At 46.6% G+C, this 27,144-nt stretch overlaps 1 protein-coding gene across 4 annotated transcripts in view; it reads right to left on the reverse strand.

The window, feature by feature from the left end:
- The window catches only part of LOC144258287 (uncharacterized), a 43,692-nt gene that overhangs the window by 2,473 nt on the left and 14,075 nt on the right, over positions 1-27,144 (reverse strand). For 2 of the 4 annotated variants that reach the window (XR_013344654.1, XR_013344655.1), the window contains exons 2-6: positions 18,162-18,275; positions 14,618-17,752; positions 13,787-13,900; positions 9,420-9,608; positions 6,333-6,491 (exon numbers count right to left, since the gene is read on the reverse strand). Coding sequence is in view for 1 of the 4 variants with exons in the window: in XM_077806747.1 (XP_077662873.1) it covers positions 16,251-17,752; positions 18,162-18,275 (1,616 nt within the window). In the remaining 3 variants the exon portion in view is untranslated. The other 2 variants (XR_013344656.1, XM_077806747.1) reach the window with 2 other exon arrangements.

Below are 27,144 nucleotides of genomic sequence, written 5' to 3' on the forward strand. Positions count from 1 at the left end.
GGAGAATGGAGACACCCTGAGCTGCCTGGTAGCAAACCCTGGCTTCCCAGCTGCAATTGGACATGCTGCACATCTGCAGTGATGGTGTAAATAGCCCAGCATGGCCCCTGTGGGGTTTTGTGCATGGCACAGTGGTTCTGGTAGAAATGCTGATGCCATTAATGGCTGCACAGTGCTATGGCATGATACCCACATACACTAAGGCAACAGGGGGCTCATTCCACCCCCAGCTGTGATGCAGGGAGAACAGGAGTTAGTTTCACATGCCTCTTTTCAGGCTGTAATCTGGGGCACCCTGCTCTGTGGGGGGATCCTCGCAGCTTAGACTCAGGGCTGGAACAGTCCCCTGATTTCGGTGGTGGGCGCATGGTTCCCGACACTCAGATGTCTCAGACAATCTGTCTCCCCCAAAGCCTCAGGCCCAGGGAAGGCTCCTGCACTGCCTCAACTCCTTTCACACTCTCTAGAGAGGAGCAGCAGTCAGGGTTAGGGTTAAGTTGTGGGTCTCTAGGTGAGTGGCAGAAGCTTTGGGAGCTGAGAATTTGCCCGAGACCTCAGGGACACAGTGTGAGGTAGGCATCTAAATGGAACAGAACAGGGTTTACTTGGCTACCCGACAGAGGTCAATTCTGTTTTATAGAAAGACATTGGAAAATATGAGCAGAGGAGACAAAAGAATGCAGCGCAAAGCACCCCTGGGAGTTGGCCCCATGATTATGTGTTTTCAAGGTAGGTGTGTTAGTCAGCTCAGCCATGACACTTGCCTCAAGATGTACATTGCAACGGCACTACTTGAAGCTCCATGACAACAGTTACAAATTCCAGAGCGGAGATGTTCTCCGTTTCCTGCAAGACCTGCAGACATCGAGCTGTCTGGTTGTCTCTGCACAGAAAGCCAAGCTGAGCTGACAGAGAGCTTTTCGGGGGCTCATCTCCCACTGGCAGCTGTGATCATATAGTGATTAGTATTCTACATTATGGTCGCAGTAACCTTTTCATCAGCTCCAGATGTGTAGTTTGCTGCTTTCCAAGACTTAGCCACAAGTCTTAGCTTAGCTCTCTCTGTCTTGAATAAGCACTTACAAGGATTGCCCAGGAAGCTCTTTTCTGTTTATGAGAAAAAGATACAAAAAAGAGAGCCCAACAGACAAGCTAGGTTCAGCAAGGATGAACTGGCAGAGCAAGCGAGGATCTCCTGGGTAGCAGGAAGGCTCCTAAGTCAGCTTTTTCCAAGGGCCACTCTATAGAGGCCTTTCAATAGCCACTGCAGACGTTCACTGAGAAAGAGAGAGAGAGATTCCAAAACCAAGTTCTCCATTGTCAGCAGATATCAAACTGTTAGGAACTCTGTGCATAGAGTGTCCATGCTTGTAGAAAATGTCTTTGGAAGAGACCTTTCTGTCACCTGCCATCATCATAGAGTGTGTAGTACTCTGCATTGTGGCTTCAAGAGTTGCGGATGAAAGTTGAGTTATGGTGACCTTTTCCTTGTCTCCATGGTTGTCAGGTGCCTCCTTCTGACATTTATCAGAATAAATAACCAGGTGGCCAGGATTTTTATTCCTAAGCAAAGGCGATCTTCTTCAAAAGATCAACCAAAAGGTGGGAAGAGCAGACACATTCCAAAAGGAACCACTAGGTCTTGCGTCCCTAATCTCCTCTTTACTCGGCAGCTTTCTGGGACTTTTGTCCTAGCTGCTTCATTTTTCATCAATGCCAATCAGAAGGAAAGTGAAAGGACAGTAACTTTCCATTACCTGCAAGTTCTGCACTGATCATGCTATCACAATCTCCCGGTGCAGACATCCCCAGCAAATCACAAGGAAATACAGCACAGGCTTTCATGTCGTATCAATTGCGGTTGAAGCAAATGCCTTGCCAATGCTCTTCAGAGCAGCCTTTTCCTCAGCTCTAGGCTTGTGATTTGATTTCCAATGTTCCTCTGCAAATTAGACTTTTCTTTGATGAGCAATTGCTTGGATTACTGATGGAGGTCTCATGTTCCCCAAAAAGACATAGGAAAGGAGAACAAATGCATACAGCAAAACACCACTGGGAGTTGAACCCAGGATCACTTGTTTAGTAGGCAGGTGCTTTAGGCAGCTAAGCCGTGGTACCTACCTGAAGATGCTGTTTGCAACTGCTCCACTTAAGTGTCGAAGACAACAGCTGCACATTCCAAAGTACAGACGTTCCCCATTTCTCTGAAGACCAGCAGACCTTGAGGTGTCTGGGTCTCTGTGCACAGAAAGCCACAGCTGCACTAACAGAGGGCTTTTAAGATGCCTTAGAGGACTTATTCCTTCACTCTCTCACTTCCCTCGTCCTTCTCGCATGAATAGAGAGCAACAATACCCAAAGTCCGAAGGTGAAAATAATTCGATGTTTGTTGGGGTGAACTTCCAGCAAGCTTAAATACAAGTTTCTTTTTCCTTATTTTCGAATCCCAACTTACTTCCTGTTTTCCCCTAATTTATATAGTAATATTCTCAGCTATACTTTAACCAATCATTTTACTGAAATCTATTTATAACCAATCCTAACCTATTGTAACATAATTCTCTAACCAATTATATCCCACTACCCTAATTCACTTACCCCTACCAAAATTAATTAGACAGCAGACAGAAACAATTAGAGAACCAGACAGATTAACAATAGAAAAGTGGGGGCCATAAAGATAAAACAATAGAGAAACAAGGGTTTCACAACCACAACCATTGAGAAGTGATTTCTTGCCAGACAGAATGCTATCAAACTAAGTTTTCTATAACCATCTTTCTCAGGAGGCGATAGGCATTATCAGGACAGGACTGTATTCCTAACAGCCCAATAGCACCTGATTTCAATGTGACTAGTTTGGAATGGGAGGATGTGACCGGTCGCTTCTCAGCTTATGGCTGCCTCTGCTGCTTAGCCAAAGGCCTTAGCCTAAGAACAGGGCCTCAGACTGTCACAGTAAGAGAAGGCCCTTACACTGGCAGACAGTGATTTTGATTCTTTCTTTTATACCTCAATAACTAGCCAAGTGATAAACATGTTGGATCATATTAAAGAAGTTCTGTATTAAAATCAGAAATGAGTTTGATTCCCCATAGTTTAAATTCCAGGGTATTACTAATTAAGAGGTCTGTTGGTTTTTGGTACTGTTTCTCTCCCTCTATGTGTGAAACTTGCAAGCTGCTAATTGTGTTAGTACATTCTAAGACAGAGTCTGTTCTCAAAGCAATTCACACAGAGAGAGACTCAAAGCAATACTCTGTAACAACAGAAACAGCACCCAGAGACTCCCCGTCCTTTTGTTGTATTAACAATTGTGATTAAAATAGAGATAGAGGATGTATGTGGATGGATGCTTGGTGTGGATAATAACTCAATGATCAGGGAGGTGCCAGCCTAAGAATCCAGTGTCCATCGGCTGAAAAAGGCGTCAAGTGGAAATAACCAGAGGGCCCCCGGAGGGCAGACTGGAATCCGCCCAACAGCCTCAAGAATGGGAGAACCAAAGAGCAAGATAACATCTAGCAGCACGGAGCTGTCAGGAATATGCTATCTGCTGATTGATTCAGCAACAGCATGATGAAGCAATTCCCATAGGCTGGCATAAGAAGAAACTCCTATAAAAATGGACTCTAGAAAGTGAGAACTTTGGGATGTCTGATTCTGCAAACCAACTTCCAGGAACATCAGATGAGCATCTGACAAGGCCCTGCTCCCTCCTCACGTCCAGGCCACCTGGCCAATGGCTTGGCATGAGCAACTCTAAGGCTGGTAACGATGATAACAACCTTGCAGAACCTGTGTGTGTGTGTTTGTAGGAATGAATGTGTGAATAAATATGAGATTGAATGGAATGTTATAGCTATAACTAACTGCTTACTATGATTCTTTCTGTATTCACAATAAATGTGGTATTTTGCCTTTTCCTCTTTAATAAGATCCTGCTGGTTTTTAATTTATTGCTGGTTTTTAATTTATTGGTATAACAAACATATGCCTAAATTATTAAAGTACAGGCCTTTATAGACAGGCCTGAATATCTATATCCTAACACTCCACCCCCTTTTTTTTCCTTTTGGGATCCTCCTGCCCAGGTACCCCTGGAAAAGCATAGGACATATGGTGACACACTTCCTGATAGGGCCAGGCATCAAGATGTCGATATTCCATCTGTCCCACTGCCCCTTGTGTAGTTCCGTACTCTGCACCTTCTCTCGTACGGGCATACTACACCTATTCCAATTAGTGTTCCAGACTTTCCAGTATAGTAGGCCTGAGAAGGTTGGGTCCGGGTTGTCTAGTACTCTGAGGGGGAGGGCTTACTACACTACTTATAGGTTATCATTAGTGGCTGTTCTCTAGGGGATTATGCCCCCCTTGGTTGTTTCCATATGCAACATAACACAAATACTGTTAACAATACACCAGCTGCTATGATAATCCACAGGAACACAGAAAGTCCTGACCACTGCAGTATGGTCCAACATCCTGGCCACCACCAAAAACACTGCTTCTCCTCCCTTGAGAGGGTTAAAATTTTGTCAGCACCAGCCTGTAGTGTGTATTGTAAGTGTGTCCAACTGTTGGTGCTTGCAGGAAGTTGCTCTTGTAATCTTTGTGTACTTTTGTCCATATTGTGTGTCCATTGAATATCCACAGTGAAATTTGGTATTGTCCAAACCAATTCAACTACTTGGTACGACATGGGGTAGTAGGTGCTAGTTCGATTGTTTACAACGATTAAGTCCACTGATCCACTGGTGCACCATAGTCCAGGTGGCAGTGTATAGAAGTTCATAATTTGGTCATAGAGTGGAAGGATTTTGTCTCCTAGTGTTATATTGCAGGATTGCATCCATTCCCAACAGAATACACTGTACCCCATATACATTACCCCTAAATGCCCCCCTTTGCAATAGGCCATTGATCCTGCTCCTCCATAGTCATAGGAGAGGGGCACATCCATATTCCTCCTCTGGATATACAACTGCTTAATGTGATGACAGTCCAATTTACCCCATTCCACCCCCCCACACCTATTTCCTTGTGGCTCCCAACGCGCTCCCCCTTCCCTAGTTACTCCCATAGGGTACAAGGGGACCACCTTATTTGCATTTCCTTCCCAGGGTATCATAGTAACCATTACACAAGAACTGTTCCCACAGGTTGGGGATGTTATTTTCAATTATGGGCTAGCCTCCCAATTTAGTACTGAAGGCCATTGTTCTGACCAAGCATCTCTCATAATATCCATTAACATTATTAACTGAGCATTCTGAATACCTACACACACTTCTCCCCATGTTACTCTTCTGAAGCCAACCTCCACCCATATCACCAGGTCCCCTACCCAATGAGTTAACTGCAAGTCTTCCTCTAAGGTGGCACAAGTCCTTCTGTTCTTTTTGCGGATACAGACTAATACGGCTGCTACTCTGAAATCTACCTCTCTGCTATCCTCCACCCTGTGGCCGCTGCTGTGCCATTAATTCATTAATTTGTTGTTGAAATCTCACATGTTGGCTTACTAATTGCTTGGTTACCCATTCATCACATAGATTCCATGTGCCCAGCATAATGTTCCCAGCTGCCCACAATCCCCTTTTCCAACGACGATTCCAGGTGTGTCCCCTCACCCACCAATTGAATTGTTGTTTCAATCCTTTGATGTACATACTACAATTAGGATGAATTTGATCCACCCACCATGCCTTGGGGCATCCCACCCCTGGAATAGAGTGAAAGGACAAGTTAAACAGTGCTGGCTGCACCCACTCCCACAATGGCTCCCACACATTTGCTCGTCAGGAAATATTCTCGGCTCCAGGCTGTGGCCACTTTAAATTTGCATTCTTCCAACTTGGCATCCATATCAACTGTAGGGTTACAATATCTGTAAAATAGTTAACTCATCATACCCCCAGCATCACAAAGGGGATTTTATGCCCAATGTAATATTTAACAATCACACCCTCTGGATTATCTTCCATGGAAGTACCATTGGGGTTACATATGGTAACATCACACCCTAAATGTGGGGCCCTATTTTCCCAAGAGGGTTCATTTGCTCCAGGAGACCAGAGGGTTATATTCTTTGGACCCTCTGTAATAAACCACCATAGCTGGGTAACTGTGTTTTCCACTATCATTAATCATGGCAGCACCCAGGGAGTACCATGCAATATTTCCTGATTAATTTGATATTCTCCTCCGGGTTGGGATTCCCCCATCTAATCCATAAACCATATACTGACACTGCCAAATTCCTGTTGGAGTATTAGTGGTACATCTTTCTATGGGGAGATTCTCATAGTCTTCATTAGCTTTATTACCACAGGTTGCATGTGTAGCCATCCATGTGTTTCCTCCTTTTGACACTTCACATTGTGGGATCCGAATAGAATTTGTAAATGTGACAATTGTGATTAGCACTAGGAATTGTTCCATCCAGAGCCAGGGGATTTTTATCCTTTTCTCCTTTTTGAATTAACCTGTAATATACACATAACAAAATTTACACGTCCCCTTTCCCAATCCCCTGTTTGTACCTTTTTATTTGAGTGCAGTGAGCCCACTCTCACCCTCCATTCTCTGTACTCAATAGTAGCAGACTGGGGCTGAATTGGTCAAGGACAAGATAGGGGCCCTTCCATTTAGGAGCCGGGAATGGATGGTGTTGACCTGGAATCTTGTACATCACTAGATCTCTCACCGTGAGTAGATCACGCTCCTTGGGAAGGTCATACCATGTTTTGACTCTTGCTGCTCCTTGTTTGTCTCGCCAGGCCACTGCCTGCAGTACCTGTTTTACATGGTCAGTTAGAGTTAAAATCCATTCTTGTGTTAAGCCGTGTGTAGTGACTTCCCCAGGTGCTGGGGTAAGTAGATTTTCCCACCGTTCCATGAGCCTTCCCATGAGAGCCTCATATGGAGAAAATCCTATGCCCTTTGATTCTCAGGCCCTTATTCTCATTAAGACAAAGGGCAGTAACTGTGACCAGTTTTTTCCTCCCATTTCCACTCCCTTTCTTAGCTCACTTTTAATGGTGCAGTTCATGCGTTCCCCCTGCCCCGCAGCCTGTGCGTGTTAAGCAATATGGAACAAGTGTGTGATTCCAGTGAGGGCTGATAGCTCCCCTAACAGATCGGACTGGAAAGCAGCTCCTTGGTCTGAGTCAATCACCTTTGGGACCCCCCAGCAAGTGAATACCTCAGGGATTGGTCCTGCTTTGAGCAGGGGGTTGGACTAGATGACCTCCTGAGGTCCCTTCCAACCCTGGAATTCTATGATTCTATGAATACCTCTTTTATCACTATTTCAGCAGTTACCCAGGCAGTTTGATACTTTGTGGGGAAAGCTTCCACCCGGCTGCTGAAAGCATCCACTACCACCAACATGAATTGATTTTTCCTTTGATCTGGTGGTAGGGGTCCTGTGTAGTCACTTTGTATTCTTTCCCATGGTCCCCTTGGGGCTTGTCTCATTAATTCTCCCCTTAGCACCGTGTGAGGTGGTGGGTTGTGCCTGGCACAGTCCAAACAATGTTCCAGATGTGATTTTTAATCAGCTGCCTTTCCTGGCCTCCAGCACAACCTTTTTAAAGTTCCCAGTGCCTCCTCACACCCGGGGTGTCCCCCTGCCAAGCTCCCATGCACCCAGCTTAAGAAAGCCATCCAGCTTCCTTGAGGGCACAGCATGACTGGTCCATCAGACCAAATCCCTTCCATTAGTTCCACCTCTGGCACATGCCAGTCCCCAACTTTCATGCTGCCTTCCAGCCCTGGGTCAGATTCTTGCAACTCTTGAATTCGCCCTCCCCGATCTGTACCCACCCGACTTCCTGTTATCACTGCTACAGGCACTCTCTCTTCTGGCCCCCAGGGCCACGGGGGTGCCTCTGTTGCAGCCCGCTTGGCCTCTACATCGGCCAGATTATTGCCTTTGCTTAGGGGTCCTGTTTTCTTGGGTGCCTTTACCTTTACCACACTGATCCGCGTAAAACAATGACTGAGCACCTCCACTCACTTCCACCAGGTAGCATGCTTGATTGTGGAGCCGTCTGTTGCCCTGAAATGATTATCTGCCCACCATCTCAGCATTAATGTGACCCCACAAAATACTTAATATGAATCTACCACCACCCAACATTCTGCCTCAAATTTGGGATCCGCTTCTGTCAAGGTTCCTTCCCCACTCTGAACTCTAGGGTACAGATGTGGGGACCTGCATGAAAGACCCCCGAAGCTTATTCTTACCAGCTTAGGTTAAACGCTGCCACCACCAAAGTGTTACACAAAGAACAGGGAAAGAGCCCACTTGGAAACGTCTCCCCCCCAAAAAAATATCCCCCTGAGCACTACACCCCCTTTCCTGGGGAAGGCTTGATAAAAATCCTCACCACTTTGCATAGGTGACCACATATCCAAACCCTTGTGTCAAGGTTCCTTCCCCACTCTGAACTCTAGGGTACAGATGTGGGGACCTGCATGAAAACCTCCTAAGTTTACTTTTACCAGCTTAGGTTAAAACTTCCCCAAGGTACACATTATTTTACCCTTTGCCCTTGGATTTCCACTGCCATCACCAAACTTTATCTGGGTTCCTGAAAAAACAGAGTTTGGAAACGTCTTTCCCCCCAAAATCCTCCCAACCCTTGCATCCCACTTCCTGAGGAAGGTTTGGTAAAAATCCTCACCAATTTGCATAGGTGACCACAGACCCAAACCCTTGGATCTTAGGGCAATGAAAAAGCAATCAGGTTCTTAAAAGAGAATTTTAATTAAAGAAAAAGTGAAAGAATCACCTCTGTAAAATCAGGATGGTAAATACCTTACAGGGTAATTAGATTCAAAACATAGAGAATCCCTCTAGGCAAAACCTTAAGTTACAAAAAGACACAAAAACAGGAATATACATTCCATTCAGCACAGCTTATTTTATCAGCCATTTAAATAAAACAGAATCTAACGCATATCTCACTAGATTGCTTACTGACTCTTTACAGGAGTTCTGACCTGCATTCCTGCCCTGGTCCCGGCTAAAGCATCACACAGACAGAGAGAACCCTTTGTTTCCCCCCCACCCCCTCCAGCTTTGAAAGTATCTTGTCTCCTCATTGGTCATTTTAATCAGGTGCCAGCGAGGTTATCTTAGCTTCTTAACCCTTTACAGGTGAAAGGGTTTTTCCTCTGGCCAGGAGGGATTTAAAGGTGTTTACCCTTCCCTTTATATTTATGACGGCTTCATTTAAAGCTGTTAGCAAGGCTGCCTCCTGAGCTGACCTTGCTTCTAGTGAGAAACCAATGGTGCTGGCTGTCTCATTGCCTCTGATTCCCACAACAGCTAAGACTGCAGTTTTCCGTCCCCCCTGATACCTACAACTTCCATCCAAAAACCATACCAGTGTCCCCTCCTTTACCTGATTGGGGTTAGCTGCCCAAAACGCCAGAAGTTGGGTTTTATCTGGATTTGCTTCACAGTGGTGTGGGGTGCCAGCCAGATGTAATCTGGCTACCCAGAAAATGGGTTCCTTTAACACTTCTGCTTTAATGTTTTCTGTTTGTAGAGCCAGCAACCATTTGGCAATACACTGCCCACTCACTGGTCCCTGTAAGATAGTATGCATGTTTAATAGCCACAGGGGTCATGATGAGATCAGACTATTACTTTCTGCATTCCTGTAAGGTATTTGAATTTCCCTACCCCCCCAGTAGGTGCACAAGAACACCTTTTCACACCATCTATATTTCAGTTCCACAACACTCAAAAGTCGAGAGGCAAAGGCCACAGGTCGGCCCTTTGCTCCATACTCCTGTGTTAACGCACAACCAACGGTAGTGTCCGATACCAAAGGGTACAGATAAAAGAATTTCTCCCCATCTGGGGAGGCCAGCACTGGAGCACTGGCCAGGTTTTCCTTTAGCACTCTCACTGCCTCAGTGCACTCTTCTGACCACTCCCAAGTTGAGGCTCGGGTTAGGTCAAATAGATGCTGGGCTATTTCTGCATAACTGGCCACAAAATCCTTGCAAAATCCAGTTAGACCCAGAAAACTTTGCAAGCTTTTAACATCAGTAGGCAGTGGCAGGGACTGGATCAACTGCACTCATCCCTTATCAATTTCCCTTCCCATCTGGGACACTTCCACTCCTAAGTAGGTTACTCTTGTCTGTCCCATCTGAGCCTTTTCCCCATTGACCTTCAACCCTGCTCTTGCCAAAGCTTGCAGGACTTGCTTGGTTAGTTTCCTGTCTTCTTCCTCTGTCCCTGACATTAGCAACAGGTCGTCTACATATTGTATGCACCTTGCTGAATCCACCCCCTCCAGAGCCTGTCTCATGTATCTGTGAAAAATTGCAGGGGAGTCCCAATATCCCTGGGGTAGGACTGTCCAGCAGAATTGTCTGCCCTCCCATGTGAATGCAGTTTTATACTGACACGAGGTAGCTAGTGGCAGAGACCAAAACCCATTCGCTATGTCCAAAACTGAAAATTCAAAATTGGGGTCCCATACGGGCTACATTTCAGGGTATGCTGCCACACTGAGGCTGGTGAATTGGCCAGAGCATTTAGTGCCCTGTAAGCAACAGTGAGGCACCAGGTACCATTTGGCTTTCTCATGGGCCACACAGCAGCATTACAAGGGGATGCAACTGCTCTGATCAGTCCCCTCTGTTCCAATTCCTCAATCGTTGCCCCCACCTCTGCCAACATCTCTCGAGGAATAGGGTACTGTTTCTGTGGGGGAGGGTCCCCTCCCTCCAGCAGTACCTCCATGCGGCCCCTACCACAATCCAGGTTATCCTTTGCCCACACAGGGATGTGTTCCCGCCCTGCCGGGGATGGTGGGAAGGCATGTGAGGCTTTAATGGTCATAGTGGCTATCCCCATGGAAATGGTATAGCCCTGACCGTCCTGCATCTGCCCCAGTAAACACACCCAATTGGCTAAATCCAGTACAAGTCCCAGCTTGTGTAAATCTCCTGCCCCCAACAGATTAAGCACATCATTACAACCCCACATAATCTCCCCTTCCCTCCAGATTCCTTTATCTGTCCCTGCCTCAGGGTTAACTGTGTCTCCCCTCCCGTTGCCCCTACAATTGTCACAGTCCCTTCTGAGGGCCTCCCCTGCCCCCATGTGGTTAAACTGATGGCTGCTCCAGTGTCTATCAAAAAATCCCTCATGAGACTCCCTTCGATCACCCCCTGCAGCATGGGGCGACCAGATGCATCCCATCCTAAACTGAGAACATGGACAGGAGGCCTCCCAGGGCACCCCTAAGTCGCAGCTCCCACCTCTGTCTCTCCTACTGTTTCACAGGGGGGCCGGGGTCCTGGCACCGAAGACATTCCTGTCTTCAAGCAAAATTGTGTGTCTGGCATTTCCGGCAGTCCCTCCCCTGGCCTCCAGGGCCACTTTCCCCCTGATCTGGTAAGATCCTGGGTAGTCAGCTTAGCCTGCAGTCTCTGGATCTGTGGCTCTATAGCTGCCTGCTCATCCCCGATTACCACGCCCCCCAAAGCCACCACCTCTCCCTGTACATCCTCTCCTCTGGGCTGACCCACCGCTTTCCACCTTGTGCTGATCCCCTGCAGTAACACATGGACTGGCTCTGCCCCCAATACATCTGCCTGTTCCAAAAATTGGGGTAGCTGATTGGGAGCAAGTTCAGGGTGCTGCAACCTTAAATGCTCCACGAACTGTGGATCGCTCAGCTCCAAACATTTATCCAGCAATCTCACACCCCCACCAGGTCCCAGCGTCCCTGCCTGGGGCATCACCCATGGACTGTCCAGGGGATCCATGCAGCACTGTGCCCATGCCTGTATGTGATTCAGTGTATCCTGCCCTGTTTCCCCAGAGATTTGCTTCACCTTATTCATCCCCGCAGTACGAGAGTACACCCCAAACAACTGTTTTGTCACCTGTCTGAGGATTAGAAATGGGTGTGCCACTCCTGCCAGTCCTGGTCCTCACGAGTTAGACCCTTCTTCTCCCTGCCCACCTCCACTAGCCACAGCACAAACTGATCTCAATCATTCCAGGGTACCTTTCCCAAACGGCCCAGTACTGCCTCCCGGTCCTCCAGGGACCAGGTCCGGATTTCTGCCTGTTCTACTTGTGGGGCATGGTCCCCCACCCCGCAACCAGGGCCTCTATTCCTATCTCCTGCAGTTCCTCCTGTGTAGCCTCTCTTGTAGGGACTGTAACTGTGGATTGCTGGCTTACAATGTCCACTGGCAGTGGTGGATGCAGTGTTTTTTCAGGGTAGGATGGCAGAGGTGTCTCCTTCAGTTCCATTTGTGGGGTGGATGGTTTGGGGTCCCCAAGTCCATTGCCCCCATGTTTACATTGATACAATTCCTCCTGTAAGTCTCCTACTCTTCCCAGCAGTTCATCCCTCTCTCGCCGGATTGCCTCACAAGACTCCTCTGTCCGTGCAGCATCTCGTGCCTTCAAATCAGCTCTCTCTACCACTAACATGGATTTTTCTGTTAAAACCCATTGCTAATCCACAATAACCTCCAAATCCTTAATGTGTTGGAGGAGATCGGCTTCCCCTTTTACCCAGTATGCCATGCCAGCACACAAACCTTGTAATACCATTCCCTATTTCCTACACTCCTTTCCCTTGGGGTCTCCCAAAACCTCCCCTGTCATAAATATAAAGGGAAGGGTAAACCCCTTTGAAATCCCTCCTGGCCAGGGGAAAGCTCCTCTCACCTGTAAAGGGTTAAGAAGCTAAAGGTAACCTCGCTGGCACCTGACCAAAATGACCAATGAGGAGACAAGATACTTTCAAAAGCTGGGAGGAGGGAGAGAAACAAAGGGTCTGTGTCTGTCTGTATGCTGGGTCTTTGCCGGGGATAGACCAGGAATGGAGTCTTAGAACTTTTAGTAAGTAATCTAGCTAGGTATGTGTTAGATTATGATTTCTTTAAATGGCTGAGAAAAGAATTGTGCTGAATAGAATAACTATTTCTGTCTGTGTATCTTTTTTGTAACTTAAGGTTTTGCCTAGAGGGGTTCTCTATGTTTTTGAATCTAATTACCCTGTAAGATATCTACCATCCTGATTTTACAGGGGGGATTTCTTTATTTCTATTTACTTCTATTTTTTATTAAAAGTCTTCTTGTAAAAAACTGAATGCTTTTTCATTGTTCTCAGATCCAAGGGTTTGGGTCTGTGGTCACCTATGCAAATTGGTGAGGCTTTTTATCCAACATTTCCCAGGAAAGGGGGGGTGCAAGTGTTGGGAGGATTGTTCATTGTTCTTAAGATCCAAGGGTCTGGGTCTGTAGTCACCTAGGCAAATTGGTGAGGCTTTTTACCAAACCTTGTCCAGGAAGTGGGGTGCAAGGTTTTGGGAAGTATTTGGGGGGGAAGGACGCGTCCAAACAGCTCTTCCCCAGTAACCAGTATTAGTTTGGTGGTGGTAGCGGCCAGTCCAAGGACAACGGGTGGAATATTTTGTACCTTGGGGAAGTTTTGACCTAAGCTGGTAAAGATAAGCTTAGGAGGTTTTTCATGCAGGTCCCCACATCTGTACCCTAGAGTTCAGAGTGGGGGAGGAACCTTGACATCCCCTATCTCCTTTTCAAACTCATCCCAGCTCTACCCCTGCACCTGGTATGGGCCCTGATTGTTCCTTATCCATTTGTTCAAAAAATCCATTACCCCAGCTTGCCAGAACCAGCAACTACCAACACGAGAGTTCGACATACCCCCTCCAAGCAGCTGCATGGATTATTGGGGATGGGGACTTACAGGCTGCCACTCACCTATCCGATGCGATGCATCCGAGTCATGGCACCAAGATGTTAGAGGGCTTATTCCTTCACCCTCTCACTTTTCTGGTCCTTCTCGCATAAACAGAGAGCAACAATACCCAAAGTCTGAAGGTGCAAACAATTCAAAGTTTATTGGGGTGAACTTCCAGCAAGCTTAAATACAAGTTCCTTTTTCCTTATTTTCGAATCCCAACTTACTTCCTGTTTGCCCCTAATTTATAAAGTAATATTCTCAGCTATACCTTAACCAATCATTTTACTGAAATTTACCTAACAAATCCTAACATCTAACATAATTCTCAAACCATTTATAATCCGACTACCTTAATTAATTTATACCTACCAAAATTAATTAGACAGCAGACAGAAACAATTAGAGAACCAGACAGATTAACAATAGAAAACTGGGGGCCATAAAGATAAAACAATAGAGAAATGAGGGTTTCACAACCACAACCATTGAGAAGTGATTTCTTGCCAGACAGGATGCTATAAAACTAAGTTTTCGTTAACCATCTTTATCTGGTGGTGATCGGCATTATCAGGGACAGGACTGTATTCCTAACTGCCCAATACCACCTTATTTCAATGTGACTAGTTTGGAATGTGAGGATGTGACCATATGCTTCCCAGCTTATGGCTGCCTCTAGTGCTCAGCCAAAGGCCTTAGCTTAAGAACAGGGCCTCAGTCTGTTACAGTGAGAGAAGGCCCTTACACAGGCAGACAGTGATTTTGATTCTTTTATACCTCTATAACTAGCTAAATTATAAACATATACCTAAATTCTAAAAGTATAAGCCTTTACGGGGAGGCCTGCATACCTATATCCTAACAGTCAGGACTCAGCATTCATGTATCCTGCAGTCTGAACTTGGAATCTGATACATTCCCTCATTGGCTACCATCATTTGCGCAGCATGGAAGTGCTTCTTGTCCAACAAGGCAGCCAGACTGGGACCCATAGGCATGGAATGGCTCTGAAGGAATCAGCTGTTTCTCTATGTGCTTCATGAACCTTTGGATCCAAATGGTAAAGGACATTGTTACCAATTTAATCATGGCATCCTTTAGGACCATGATCAATAGTACTTAACTAGGGAGCAGCGTTCTAAAACTAGTTTACCTGGGCCACAGGTCACCATAGCTTCCATTTCTGGGGTGAAAATCAACCATGCGTACCTGCAATTTCTACCTGAGTTCTTGTCAAATCATTGACCTTACTTGGAATAATTTTACACTTCTCTGTTGTAGAATTCTTCACCAACCACACAACATATCAGTAGTGATAGTGAGTATAACTCCCCCAAATATGCCCTTTTATTTCTTTAATCTGGTGGCACAGGTTTAAATTAGGGACTAAATTCAGGTGTGGCTTAGAATCCCTGTAAGACACCAAACGTCAGGTATCTATTAAAAATAGGTCTCTTTCTGCAGCTCTATCACATTCTACATGGATTTCATTTTCTACACATTTGCAGCATTTCCCAGGGGAGAGCTGAACAGAAATGTCACTTCCATTTTCCCCATCTCTACCTAGCTAGGGATTGCATTTCCCAAATAGGCATCATGCATCTGATTAGAAAGGAGATATCTTCAGCAGCGACCTCCTCCAGGGCCTGGGTCACAACTGCTTTGGGAGCCAAATGCATGGGTATTTTGCTTATTTACAAGGGAATCCTCTACCCAGCCCTTTAGAAAAAATATTGACCGAACCAACTGAACAACAGGGGGATTGGGATGGTGAATAAGGGAATCCCTCTGCCTTATCCTATCTTCTTCTGTTGTTACAGAGGGTGAAATGACAGTTTTCCCTATCCCTGCCCTGTTCCTGCTCTTTGTTATAGTTCAATATATTTTAAGTGAGGAAAATGGTGGTAAAAATATCTGCTCTCCAACACAACCTGAAGCAACATCAGAGCAACTGGGAATGAAAGAATTTGTTCCTGAAGGGGAAACTTGATGTTTGCTTTGAAATGGGGGAACAGTAGAACCGTGATGCTCAGGGTTTGTTTAGACAAGGAAAAGAGATGGAGTTTAGGTCAGGTCAAGGGGAAAGCTAGTGCCAACCACTGCACAAGGGCTGCATCTGCACTACAACTATAATTGTCTTTTTACACCAAGATCACTCACTTGAGCTGCCAAAACGCCATGTACAGTCCTAGTGGATGTAGGGCACAGGTAGTTTTTTGCCTCAGTGTAGCTTGTTGGGATCAAACCTCTCTCCCCCATCTGGAGCTGATGAACATTGCTGGCTGGAGGGACACACACTCTTATGTCTCAAATGGAAAGGAGTTGATAGAAAAGATCACAGGACTGACCCCAAAGAAGGGTGAGCTGCAAAAGGCAGAAGCAGGCAACTCATCTGGGGGAGCTGAGAGACCACGGTGAAGATGGCAGAAAGATCACTATATGGGAATTAACAAATGTGAATTAAAAAAAAAAATTTGGCCGGCCTTAGTCAAGGCATTTATTACAGTTCTCTCCCATGTGGTGTTTCTGATGTTTAATAAGCCTTGAGCTCTGATTGAAGCTTTTCCCACACTCAGAGCATGTGTAGAGCCTCTCTCCTGAGTGGACTTGCCTATGTCTGATAAGGTGTGAGCTCCAATTGAAGCATTTCCCACACTCAGAGCACACATAAGGTTTCTCACCTGTGTGAATTGTCCTATGTGTGATAAGGTGTGAGCTCCGATTAAAGCGTTTCCCACACTCAGAGCATCCATAAGGTTTCTCACCCGTGTGGATTCTCTGATGTGTGATCAGGGCAGAGCTTCGATTGAAGCTTTTCCCGCACTCAGAGCATGTGTAGGGCATCTCTCCAGTGTGGATTCTCTGATGTGTGCTAAGGGTAGAGCTCTGACTGAAGCTTTTCCCGCACTCAGAACACGTGTAGGGTTTCTCTCCTGTGTGGATTCTACGATGTATGCTAAGGTGTGCATAACAACTAAAACTTTTCCCACACTCAGAGCACACGTAGGGTGTATCTCCTGTGTGGATTCTCTGATGTATGATAAGGTTTGAGCTCTGATTGAAGCTTTTCCCACACTCAAAGCATGTGTAAGGCCTCTCTCCACTGTGGATTCTCTGATGTGAGACAAGGTTTGAGCTCTGATTGAAGCTTTTCCCACACTCAGAGCATGTGTAGGGTCTCTCTCCACTGTGGATTCTCTGATGTGTGATAAGCCTTGAGCTCCGATTGAAGCTTTTCCCGCACTCAGAGCATGTATAGGGTCTCTCTCCACTGTGGATTCTCTGATGTGCGGTAAGCCTTGAGCTCTGATTGAAGCTTTTCCCACACTCAGAGCATGTGTAGGGCATCTCTCCAGTGTGGATTCTCTGATGTGCGATAAGCCTTGAGCTCTGATTGAAGCTTTTCCCGCACGCAGAGCACATGTAGGGTTTCTCTCCTGTGTGGATTCTACGATGTATGCTAAGGTGCGAGTGACAACTAAAGCTTTTCCCACACTGAGAGCACATGTAGGGTGTATCTCCTGTGTGCATTCTCTGATGTGTGAAAAGGTTCGAGCTCTGAGAGAAGCTTTTCCCGCACTCAGAGCACGTGTAGGGTTTCTCTCCTGTGTGGATTCTCTGATGTGTGATAAGGTGTGAGGGCCAACTAAAGCTTTTACCACACTCAGCGCAGGTGTAGGGTCTCTCTCCTGTGTGGATTCTCTGATGTTTCACAAGGGCAGAACTCCCATCAAAGCTTTTCCCGCACTCATGGCATGTGTAGCATGTCTCTTCCAAGTTGATTCTCTTGCGTGTAACAAGATCTGAGTGGCTACTGAAGTTTTCCTCTGGCCTTTGCTGACTCTCACAGGCTTTTGCTTTTTCTTGGTGTGCACAATTCCAGGAATCATTCCCTTTGGATCTTCCTGATAACATTCCATGGGATTCTACTTCCTCAGCATCTTCCTGCTGGGGTGTCTCCTCGTTCTCACTCACCATCCCAATGCCTGATGGGAGACAGAGAGAATCCAGACACAGATCACTCCCTGCACTGGACAGAAGGAAATCTCAGAGAGAAGAATGGGAAAAGGGATGAACAAACGAAAATATGTGTGGGACAGATCAAACCTATGAGGAGAGGATTTTCCCCAAACCCTTCCACATAGGAGAGAGAGGAAGGGATCAGTTCTGGGTCCGCATCTCACCAGAACTCTCATGGGAAAGCGAGACTGGGGAGGGACCTGCTGCCAGTTGTCAGTCAGGGTAGGTGGGAAGCCATGAGTGACATCTGCCTAATGATTCCACATCTGCAGGGAACAATCCTGAACTTGGAGAGCTCACAAGGTCTTTGTAGTGCATCCCAAATGTTTCCTGTATTCACAGACAGTTTTTGAGTTGATTTAACCAATTCCTCACCTGTGCACGCAGCTCTCAGGAGCACTTCTTTCTCAGAGCAGTGGAGGCCTGGGACCCATGGGTCTTTCCCTTCTTCCAGCTGCAAAATCTGATCAGGTTTGGAAACTGGAAAACCTGCTCAAAGCAAAGAAAACAAGGGAGGTTAGTGGAACTTGTGGGATACTTGTCACAAGGAATATTTCATGGTTTTAACCCGAGCTCATTTTTAAGTAAGGCCATCTTCCTTGGCCTCATTTTAAGGCCATCTTCCTTGGCTCAAAGTGTCAGGAGAATTATTGGTTTCAGAGCAGCAGCCGTGTTAGTATGTATCCGCAAAAAGAAAACGAGGACTTGTGGCACCTTAGAGACTCACAAATTTATTATTATTATAAATCATATTCATTACCTTAGTGCCTAAGGACCAACTTAACAGTCGGTTGTGCTTGGCACAGTACAAACCCAGAATAGTAGATGGCCCATTCCAGGAAGAATTTACCATCTAAATAGAAAAGGCAGACACAGAATGGGGGAAGGGGTAGAACCTACCAGCAGAGTGAACTATGTGAAGGCAGAGTGACAGATCTGATGAACACAAGCATACATCTTGAGACTATTGTACTTTATTTATGACTAGGGCCAGTGTTTTCTGGAAATTACTGCTATTACTGCATTTTTTTCCCAGACATTACTCTTCATTTCTGGAATCACCCTTCATCTCCAGAATTGCTGAACAGAGGGTGGGGGCATGCAAGGTCACAACCCCCCAGATTTCTGCCTGGAGACACCTGACTCCCACCCCCCGGGGCAGAGGGCAGAGGCTGCGGGCTGGCTGCTGTTGAGACTTGCTGCCAATTTCTTCCATCCTCATACAAGTCTAGGCTCAGCAAAACCACAGTGAAGTTTCCCCTGGGCAGGCGGGGCACTTCGCAGTGGGATGCCTGGCTCCCTAATCATACTGTGGAGTGGACGGCACTCGCACCTCCTCTTGGTTGTGTCCACAGCACTTCTCCCCTGCTCATCTCCCCTGCACATATCTGGTTCATGCCCCACCTCCCCAGCACACAGCTTGCTCTAGGCTCTCTATGCCCAGTGTCTGGGCCCCCCTTCCCCCATACAGCTGGCTCCTGCTGCCTCCCCCAAATGCACTTTCATGCTGTAAAGGATTATATATTGCTCATGTTTATCAATTACTCTGTTTTCATTGTCAGCAAACACTGGCCCTAGCTAAGACTGCTATCTCTATATTTGAGCTGGTCCTTGAAAGCATGAATACTTCACAGACTATGATGCTGAGATGGGTCAGATGATACTGGGATGGGCTCAGGGATGGGTTTCTGTTCAAGCTGGTGTCACTAAGGCGTGATGAATACCCCATCTCAAGGTTAGTTATGCAGATCTCCAGCTTTTGAAGCTTTGCCCTATGCAGAAAGGGGCAGTGACGGATTTAACCTCTTTCAGGAGACTGAAGAGACAGACTGACTTTTTGGGGAGAAACAGCTGTGTTTGAGCTGACTGAGGGGTGTCTTTTTGGGCTACAAACTGACATGACCTGATAACCAAGAGGTAACCCTTTAAGAAAGGTTTTAATACACTTTGGAACCGATCAGGGATTCCCAAGAGAACTGTTGAGGGGGTAATGGTAAATACGCATTTAGATGCTTTTCTTCTTTTATATCTTTTCCCCATAAAGCTTAACCTCTGGCCCACTGTCATGGATCCGTAGGATCTGTGCAATATCCTGGCCTTTAAACAGTCCTTGGGAGGTGCCCCTTGAGTGCACTAGACCCCCAAGGGGTCCCACTCTTCCATAAGGATAGACCATATAGCTTGAACACCTGAGACTGAGGGCATGTCTACACTTACCTCTGGAGCGACCAATCCAGCGGGGGTCGATTTATTGCATCTCGTGAAGACACAATAAATCAAACACCAAATGCTCTCCAGTTGACTCCGGTACTCCACCGGCATGAGAAGTGTAGGCAGAGTCGATGGGGGAGTGGCAGCAGTTGACTTACCGCAGCGAAGACACTGCGGTAAGTAGCTCTAAGTACATTGACTTCAGCTATGCTATTTTCATAGCTGAAGGTGTGTAACTCAGACTGATTTAGCTTCCCCCAGCATAGACCAGGCCTGAGCCTTTTTAAGGGGCTTATTCCTTCACTCACTTACTTCCCTGATCCTTCCTGCATGAACAGAGAGCAATAATACCCGAAGTCCAAAGGTGCAAACAATTCAATGTTGATTGGGGTGAACTTCCAGCAAGCATGATTCCAGTTTCCTTCCTTAGTGTCGCCCTTCCCAGCTCTGACACCACAAAGCCTTATAGCTGTGTCCCTGTTCCCATTCCTGCCCTTAGCCAAACATGGACTATAAGGTGGATAGAAAGTTGGCTAGATTGTCAGGCTCAATGGGTAGTGATCAACGGCTCCATGTCTAGTTGGCAGCCGGTGTCAAGCGGAGTGCCCCAACGGTCGCTCCTCGGGCCGGTTTTGTTCAATATCTTCATTAATGATCTGGAGGGGATTGGGCCAAAAGAAATCTGAGGAGGTTCAACAAGGACAAGTGCAGAGTCCTGCACTTAGGACGGAAGAATCCCATGCACCGCTACAGACTAGGGACCGAATGGCTAGGCAGCAGTTCTGCAGAAAAGGACCTAAGGGTTACAGTGGACAAGAAGCTGGATATGAGTCAACAGTGTGCCCTTGTTGCCAAGAAGGCCAATGGCATTTTGGGCTGTATAAGCAGGGGCATTGCCAGGAGATCGAGGGATGTGACCATTCCCCTCTATTCGACATTGGTGAGGCATCATCTGGAGTACTGTGTCCAGTTTTGGGCCCCACACTACAAGAAGGATGTGGAAAAATGGGAAAGAGTCCAGCGGAGGGCAACAAAAATGATTAGGGGACTGGAACACATGACTTATGAGGAGAGGCTGAGAGAACTAGGATTGTTTAGTCTGCGGAAGAGAAGAATCATAGAATCATAGAATATCAGGGTTGGAAGGGACCCCAGAAGGTCATCTAGTCCAACCCCCTGCTCGAAGCAGGACCAATTCCCAGTTAAATCATCCCAGCCAGGGCTTTGTCAAGCCTGACCTTAAAAACCTCTAAGGAAGGAGATTCTACCACCTCCCTAGGTAACACATTCCAGTGTTTCACCACCCTCCTAGTGAAAAAGTTTTTCCTAATATCCAATCTAAACCTCCCCCACTGCAACTTGAGACCATTACTCCTTGTCCTGTCATCTGCTACCATTGAGAACAGTCTAGAGCCATCCTCTTTGGAACCCCCTTTCAGGTAGTTGAAAGCAGCTATCAAATCCCCCCTCATTCTTCTCTTCTGCAGACTAAACAATCCCAGCTCCCTCAGCCTCTCCTCATAAGTCATGTGTTCTAGACCCCTAATCATTTTTGTTGCCCTTCGCTGGACTCTCTCCAATTTATCCACATCCTTCTTGTAGTGTGGGGTCCAAAACTGGACACAGTACTCCAGATGAGGCCTCACCAATGTCGAATAGAGGGGGACGATCACGTCCCTCGATCTGCTCGCTATGCCCCTACTTATACATCCCAAAATGCCATTGGCCTTCTTGGCAACAAGGGCACACTGCTGACTCATATCCAGCTTCTCATCCACTGTCACCCCTAGGTCCTTTTCCACAGAACTGCTGCCTAGCCATTCGGCCCCTAGTCTGTAGCGGTGCATTGGATTCTTCCGTCCTAAGTGCAGGACCCTGCACTTATCCTTATTGAACCTCATCAGATTTCTTTTGGCCCAATCCTCCAATTTGTCTAGGTCCTTCTGTATCCTATCCCTCCCCTCCAGCGTATCTACCACTCCTCCCAGTTTAGTAGAATGAGGGGGGATTTGATAGCTGTTTTGAACTACCTGAAAGGGGGTCCCAAAGAGGATGGATCTAGACTGTTCTCAGTGGTAGCAGATGACAGAACAAGGAGTAATGGTCTCAAGTTGAAGTGGGGGAGGTTTAGGTTGGATATTAGGAAAAACTATTTCACTAGGAGGGTGGTGAAGCACTGGAATGGGTTACCTCGGGAGGTGGTGAAATCTCCCTCCTTAGCGGTTTTTAAGGCCCAGCTTGACAAAACCCTGGCTGGGATGATTTAGTTAGGGATTGGTCCTGCTTTGAGCAGGGGGTTGGACTAGACACCTCCTGAGGTCCCTTCCAACCCTGATAGTCTATGATTCTATGATTCCAATTTCCCCCCCCACACACACACACTTCCTGATTGACTGCAGACTATACAGTAAAACTTGAATTCTGCTTAGCTATACCTTAACCAATCGTTTTCCTGAAATTTAACTAAGCAATCCTAAGATATTGTAACATGACTATTTAACCAATTATATCCCACCACCTTAATTAGTTTACACCCAGCAAAATTAATTATACAGCAGACAGAATCAATCACAGAACTAGACAGAGATGATACAGACAAACAATAGGGAAATGGGGACTACAGTGATAGAACAAACACAGAAATGAGGATTTCACATCCCAGCTATTGATAAGTGAGTTCTTGCCAGACAGGATGCTATCAAACCAAGTTTCCTTTTAAATCTTCTAGGCACTTCCCTTTCTCCGGAGGCGATAGGCATTATCAGGACAGGATTGTATTCCTAACAGCCCAATAGCACCTTATTTCAATGTGACTAGTTTGGAATGTGGGGATGTGACCGTTGGCTTCCCAGCTTATGGCTGCCTCTGCTGCTTAGCCAAAGGCCTTAGCCTAAGAACAGGGCCTCAGACTGTCACAGTAAGAGAAGGCCCTTACACCGGCAGACCATGATTTTGATTCTTTCTTTTATACCTCTATAACTAGCCAAGTGATAAGAATACACCTACATTCTTAGAGTACAGGCCTTTACAGACAGGCCTGAATATCTATATCCTAACAAGCCTCTGGGTTCAACACTCCTATTTCAACCTGTGAGCTCTGCCAGCAGCTCAAGCTGAACTACACTCCTCTTCAGAGACTGTTCCTCATTCATGCTTCAATGCACCTCAGCAAGTTTTTGCTGTGACACTGGGCAGACTTTTAAAACATAGCAGGGTTTATTTGTCAACTGAAACACAGCATTGGAAATTCCTTAGATTAGGACAGAGAAGCAAAGAAGACAATATAGTCCAGACTGGCCAATGCCCTTGAGCCATGCTGCTGTAGAAAACAGTTTAAGTTCCTTTCACTGTGCCTGTCGAGGCAGAGCACTGGCTTTGCCTCGGGGGGTCCTGCGCTTCCAGGCGGTTAGGGTTTGCCTCAGAGGTTTGCTGTGACCCTCAATGTAGCCTCTCTCCCGCCCAGAGGCACCCTTCATCATCAGCCAGTCAACGGGTTTGGTGTAAGAACCCTCTCTAGTCCCTGCCTTCCTTCTCAGGGAGCATTTGCGCAGAGAGGGATTGGGAGGAGGTTCAGTCACACTGTGAAGCACAGTGACCTTATTCCAATACAGACCTAGCCCTCTCCCACGGGGTGTAACCCTCTGAGACAGGGTGAAACCCTCCCAGTAACAGAGTCTCTCTGTTACACTTATCAAGTTTGTGGATGATACCAAGCTGGGAGGGGTTGCAAGGGCTTTGGAGGATAGGATTAAAATTTAAAATGATCTGGACAAACTGGAGAAATGGTCTGAAGTCAACAGGATGAAATTCAATATGGACAAATGCAAAGTACTCCACTTAGGAAGGAACAATCAGTTGCACACATACAAAACGGGAAATGACTGCCTAGGAAGGAGTACTGTGGAGGTCATAGTGCATCACAAGCTAAATATAAGTCAACAGTGTAACGCTGTTGCAAAAAAAGCAAACATCATTCTGGGATGTACTAGCAGGAGTATTGTAAGCAAGACATGAGAAGTAATTCTTCCACTCTACTCTGTGCTGATTAAGCCTCAACTGGAGTATTGTGTCCAGTTCTGGGTGCCACATTTCAGAAAAGATGTGGACAAATTGGCAAAAGTCCAGAGAAGAGCAACAAAAATAGTTAAAGGTCTAGAAAACATGACCTATGAGGGAAGACTGAGAAAACTGGGTTTCTTTAGTCTGGAGAAGAGAAAACCGAGAGGGGACATGATCACAGTTTTCAAGTACATAAAAGGTTGTTACAAAGAGGAGGGAGAAAAATTGTTCTTCTTAACCTCTGAGAACAGGACAAGAAGGAATGGGCTTAAATTACAGCAACGGCAGTTTAGGTTGGACTTTAGGAAAAACTTCCTGTCAGTGGTTAGGCACTGGAATAAATTTCCTAGGGAGGTTGTGGAATCTCCATCATTGGGTATTTTTAAGAGCAGGCGGGACAAACACCTCTCCCGGATGGTCTAGATAATACTTAGTCCTGCCTTGAGTGCAGGGCACTGGACTAGATAACATCTCGAGGTCCCTTCCAGTTCTGTGATTCTATGAACCAAAGGCCAGAGAAGAGCAGAATCAAAGTTGTCACTGTGGGATTCTCCTTGTCATTTTCCCCAAGGCAGCTGTCTTAGGTTTATAAAGTTGTTTGATGCTCCAGCCTTTATACAGTCTCTCCTGGGAGTGCCCCCTTTCATGGGCTGGGCCTAGTTTTAGCTTTTGTCAAGGGGGCTCTGAGACTGGGCCTTCTTGCCTCAGCACATCGTATCTCTTTCTGTGGCTCCCCAGTAAGTCCAAATGAGTAGATACTCCCGATACAGACAGGAATGCATCCGATGAAGTGAGCTGTAGCTCACGAAAGCTTATGCTCAAATAAATTGGTTAGTCTCTAAGGTGCCACTAATACTCCTTTTCTTTTTGCAAATACAGACTAACACGGCTGCTACTCTGAAACTGATACAGACTGTGAACATAAGAACGGCCCACTGCATCAGACCAATGGTCCATCTAGCTCAGTGGCCAATGCCAGGTGCTTCAGAGGGAATGAACAGAACAGATAATCGTCAAGTGATCCATTCCCTGTCGCCCATTCCCAGCTTCTGGCAAACAGAGGCACCATCCCTGCCCATCCTGCCTGTGACACTGGCAGATGGGGTGTTAGCTCTTGCAAACGCCCCCATGTCTTAATTGAACATGGACAAACACAGAGCTGGAATCAGTCTGGCTCACCTGTGTTAGTATTGTTAAAACTGGTTTGAGAATTATAAGAATGTTTTTAGACTTTATTGAATGTTTGTGAGTTGCTGCCTGGGTTAATATCTGACTCGCTGCATTGTGAGCCTCTGTGGCTCTGTAAATCACCAGACAGGAGAGAGACTTTACCTATGTGAAGTGCTGATTGGCAACAAAATGCATTACACCCTGCCTGGCAGGAAAGGTCCATCAACACCAGACAGACTATTCCGGGATGTTAAAGAAGGCAAAAGACTGTTGTTGTGCTCTTGACTTTCCATTAGCTGAGTTTGCAGCTCAGAGCACATGGCAGGAAGGGGATTAAAAAACCCCATACTGAAGGAACGGATTATCTGTTTGCTGCTTGGACTCTGGGGGGCAAAGTTTCGAGACATAAGCAAGAGATCCCCAGCTGCTTAGCCTGGGTTAGTCCTAAAGAATACATAGATCTTGCTTATTATAGAAGCTTCTATTACCTTTTGAAATTTAACTCATCTGCATCTTTTTGATTACCTGCTTTAACTTTGTAAACAACTCGTTTCCTTTTAAATAAATAATACAGGTTATTACAGGATTGGCTACTAATCTTGAGATCTAAGATTTAATTGACTTTAAGTGCCTCGTCCTTTGGGACTGGCAGTAACCTGAATGTTGCTGTGATTCAAGGTGTAAGGCACTGATTCTCAACCAGGGGACTGGGGACCTCTGTGGGGCCACAAGCAGGTTTCAGCAGGGTTGCCAAGGAAGGCCAGCATTAGACTCGCCGGGACCCAGGGCAGAAAGTTGAAGTCCCAGTGCATGGGGCTGAAGTCTGGGGCACTGAGCCCTATCACCCAGAGCTGAAGCCAAAGCCTAAGCAATGTATGGGGCCCCAGGCACTTGCCCTGCTTGCGGCCGCCTAACACCAGCTCTGGCTTTTATATGCAGAAAGCCAGTTATTGTGGCCCACGGGGGCTGTGGAGTTTTTATAGCATGTTGGGGGACCCTCAGAAACAAAAAGGGTGAGAACCCCTGGTGGAAGGGACCATCTGTCACAAAGGTGAGCTCACCTGCGTGGCGAGATCTATGGGATGACTCAAGGGGACCATCTGTGATTCCATGTTAATGCTGTTACAGTGCCCGAAGCGTTTACACTTCATATTTGGTTGGTGAAATCTACATGTAGATCTCACAACCAATTTGGGGTTTGGGCCCTGCTTCTTACCAGTCTGCCTGAGGCTGGAGCTCATGCTCTCGAGTCACTGAAGACAGAGTTACAGAGACTTACAGGCACAACGCCACCTGCAGAAATGTGCAGGAATGCAGAGCAGGCTTCACAGTGGCACAGTGTGGGCCAAATGGTCTCCTCGAGTGCACTTCGGCATCCCGACAACCTTCTAGGAGGGTCAAGGCTGCCACTCTTTCAGTGATGATGGATCTCCAGCATAGCATCACCCACACCCCATAACCTCCCTCATCTCCTGAGACAGAGGTGAGTGACAGAGGGTGCACAATGGATCCTGGGGGGGTAGGGAAAGGGATAACAAAACACACCTTCTGCGGGTCACTCCTCAGGAAGTGAAGGTGACAGGCATTGTGATTGTAGTAAAGGGGAGAGGAGGGAGTAGGAGCAGAAGGGAGCAGTACCCTCAAAGGCAATGCTGCCAATGGGTCGCCCCACCACATCAGGCATGGGGCTGATAGGGGGCCATTCCCTGGGCCTGGGTGCCTGTGAAGGGCTACATAAACCCCATGCTGGCATAGAGGAGGTTAAATTGCTGCTTTAGTCTGGACTGGCCCAGCCCCTCCACACCTGCAAAACATATGGGACAGAAGCTGAAAGAGCTGGGGATCCTAAAGAAAAGCACCACTGAGAACCACCTCTTCAAGGTACTTTAATTCTCTTCACCCTGGCATCCCCAAACCA

This window comes from Eretmochelys imbricata, chromosome 28 (genome assembly GCF_965152235.1).
Source record: "Eretmochelys imbricata isolate rEreImb1 chromosome 28, rEreImb1.hap1, whole genome shotgun sequence".
Classification (NCBI taxonomy): Eukaryota; Metazoa; Chordata; order Testudines; family Cheloniidae; genus Eretmochelys; species Eretmochelys imbricata.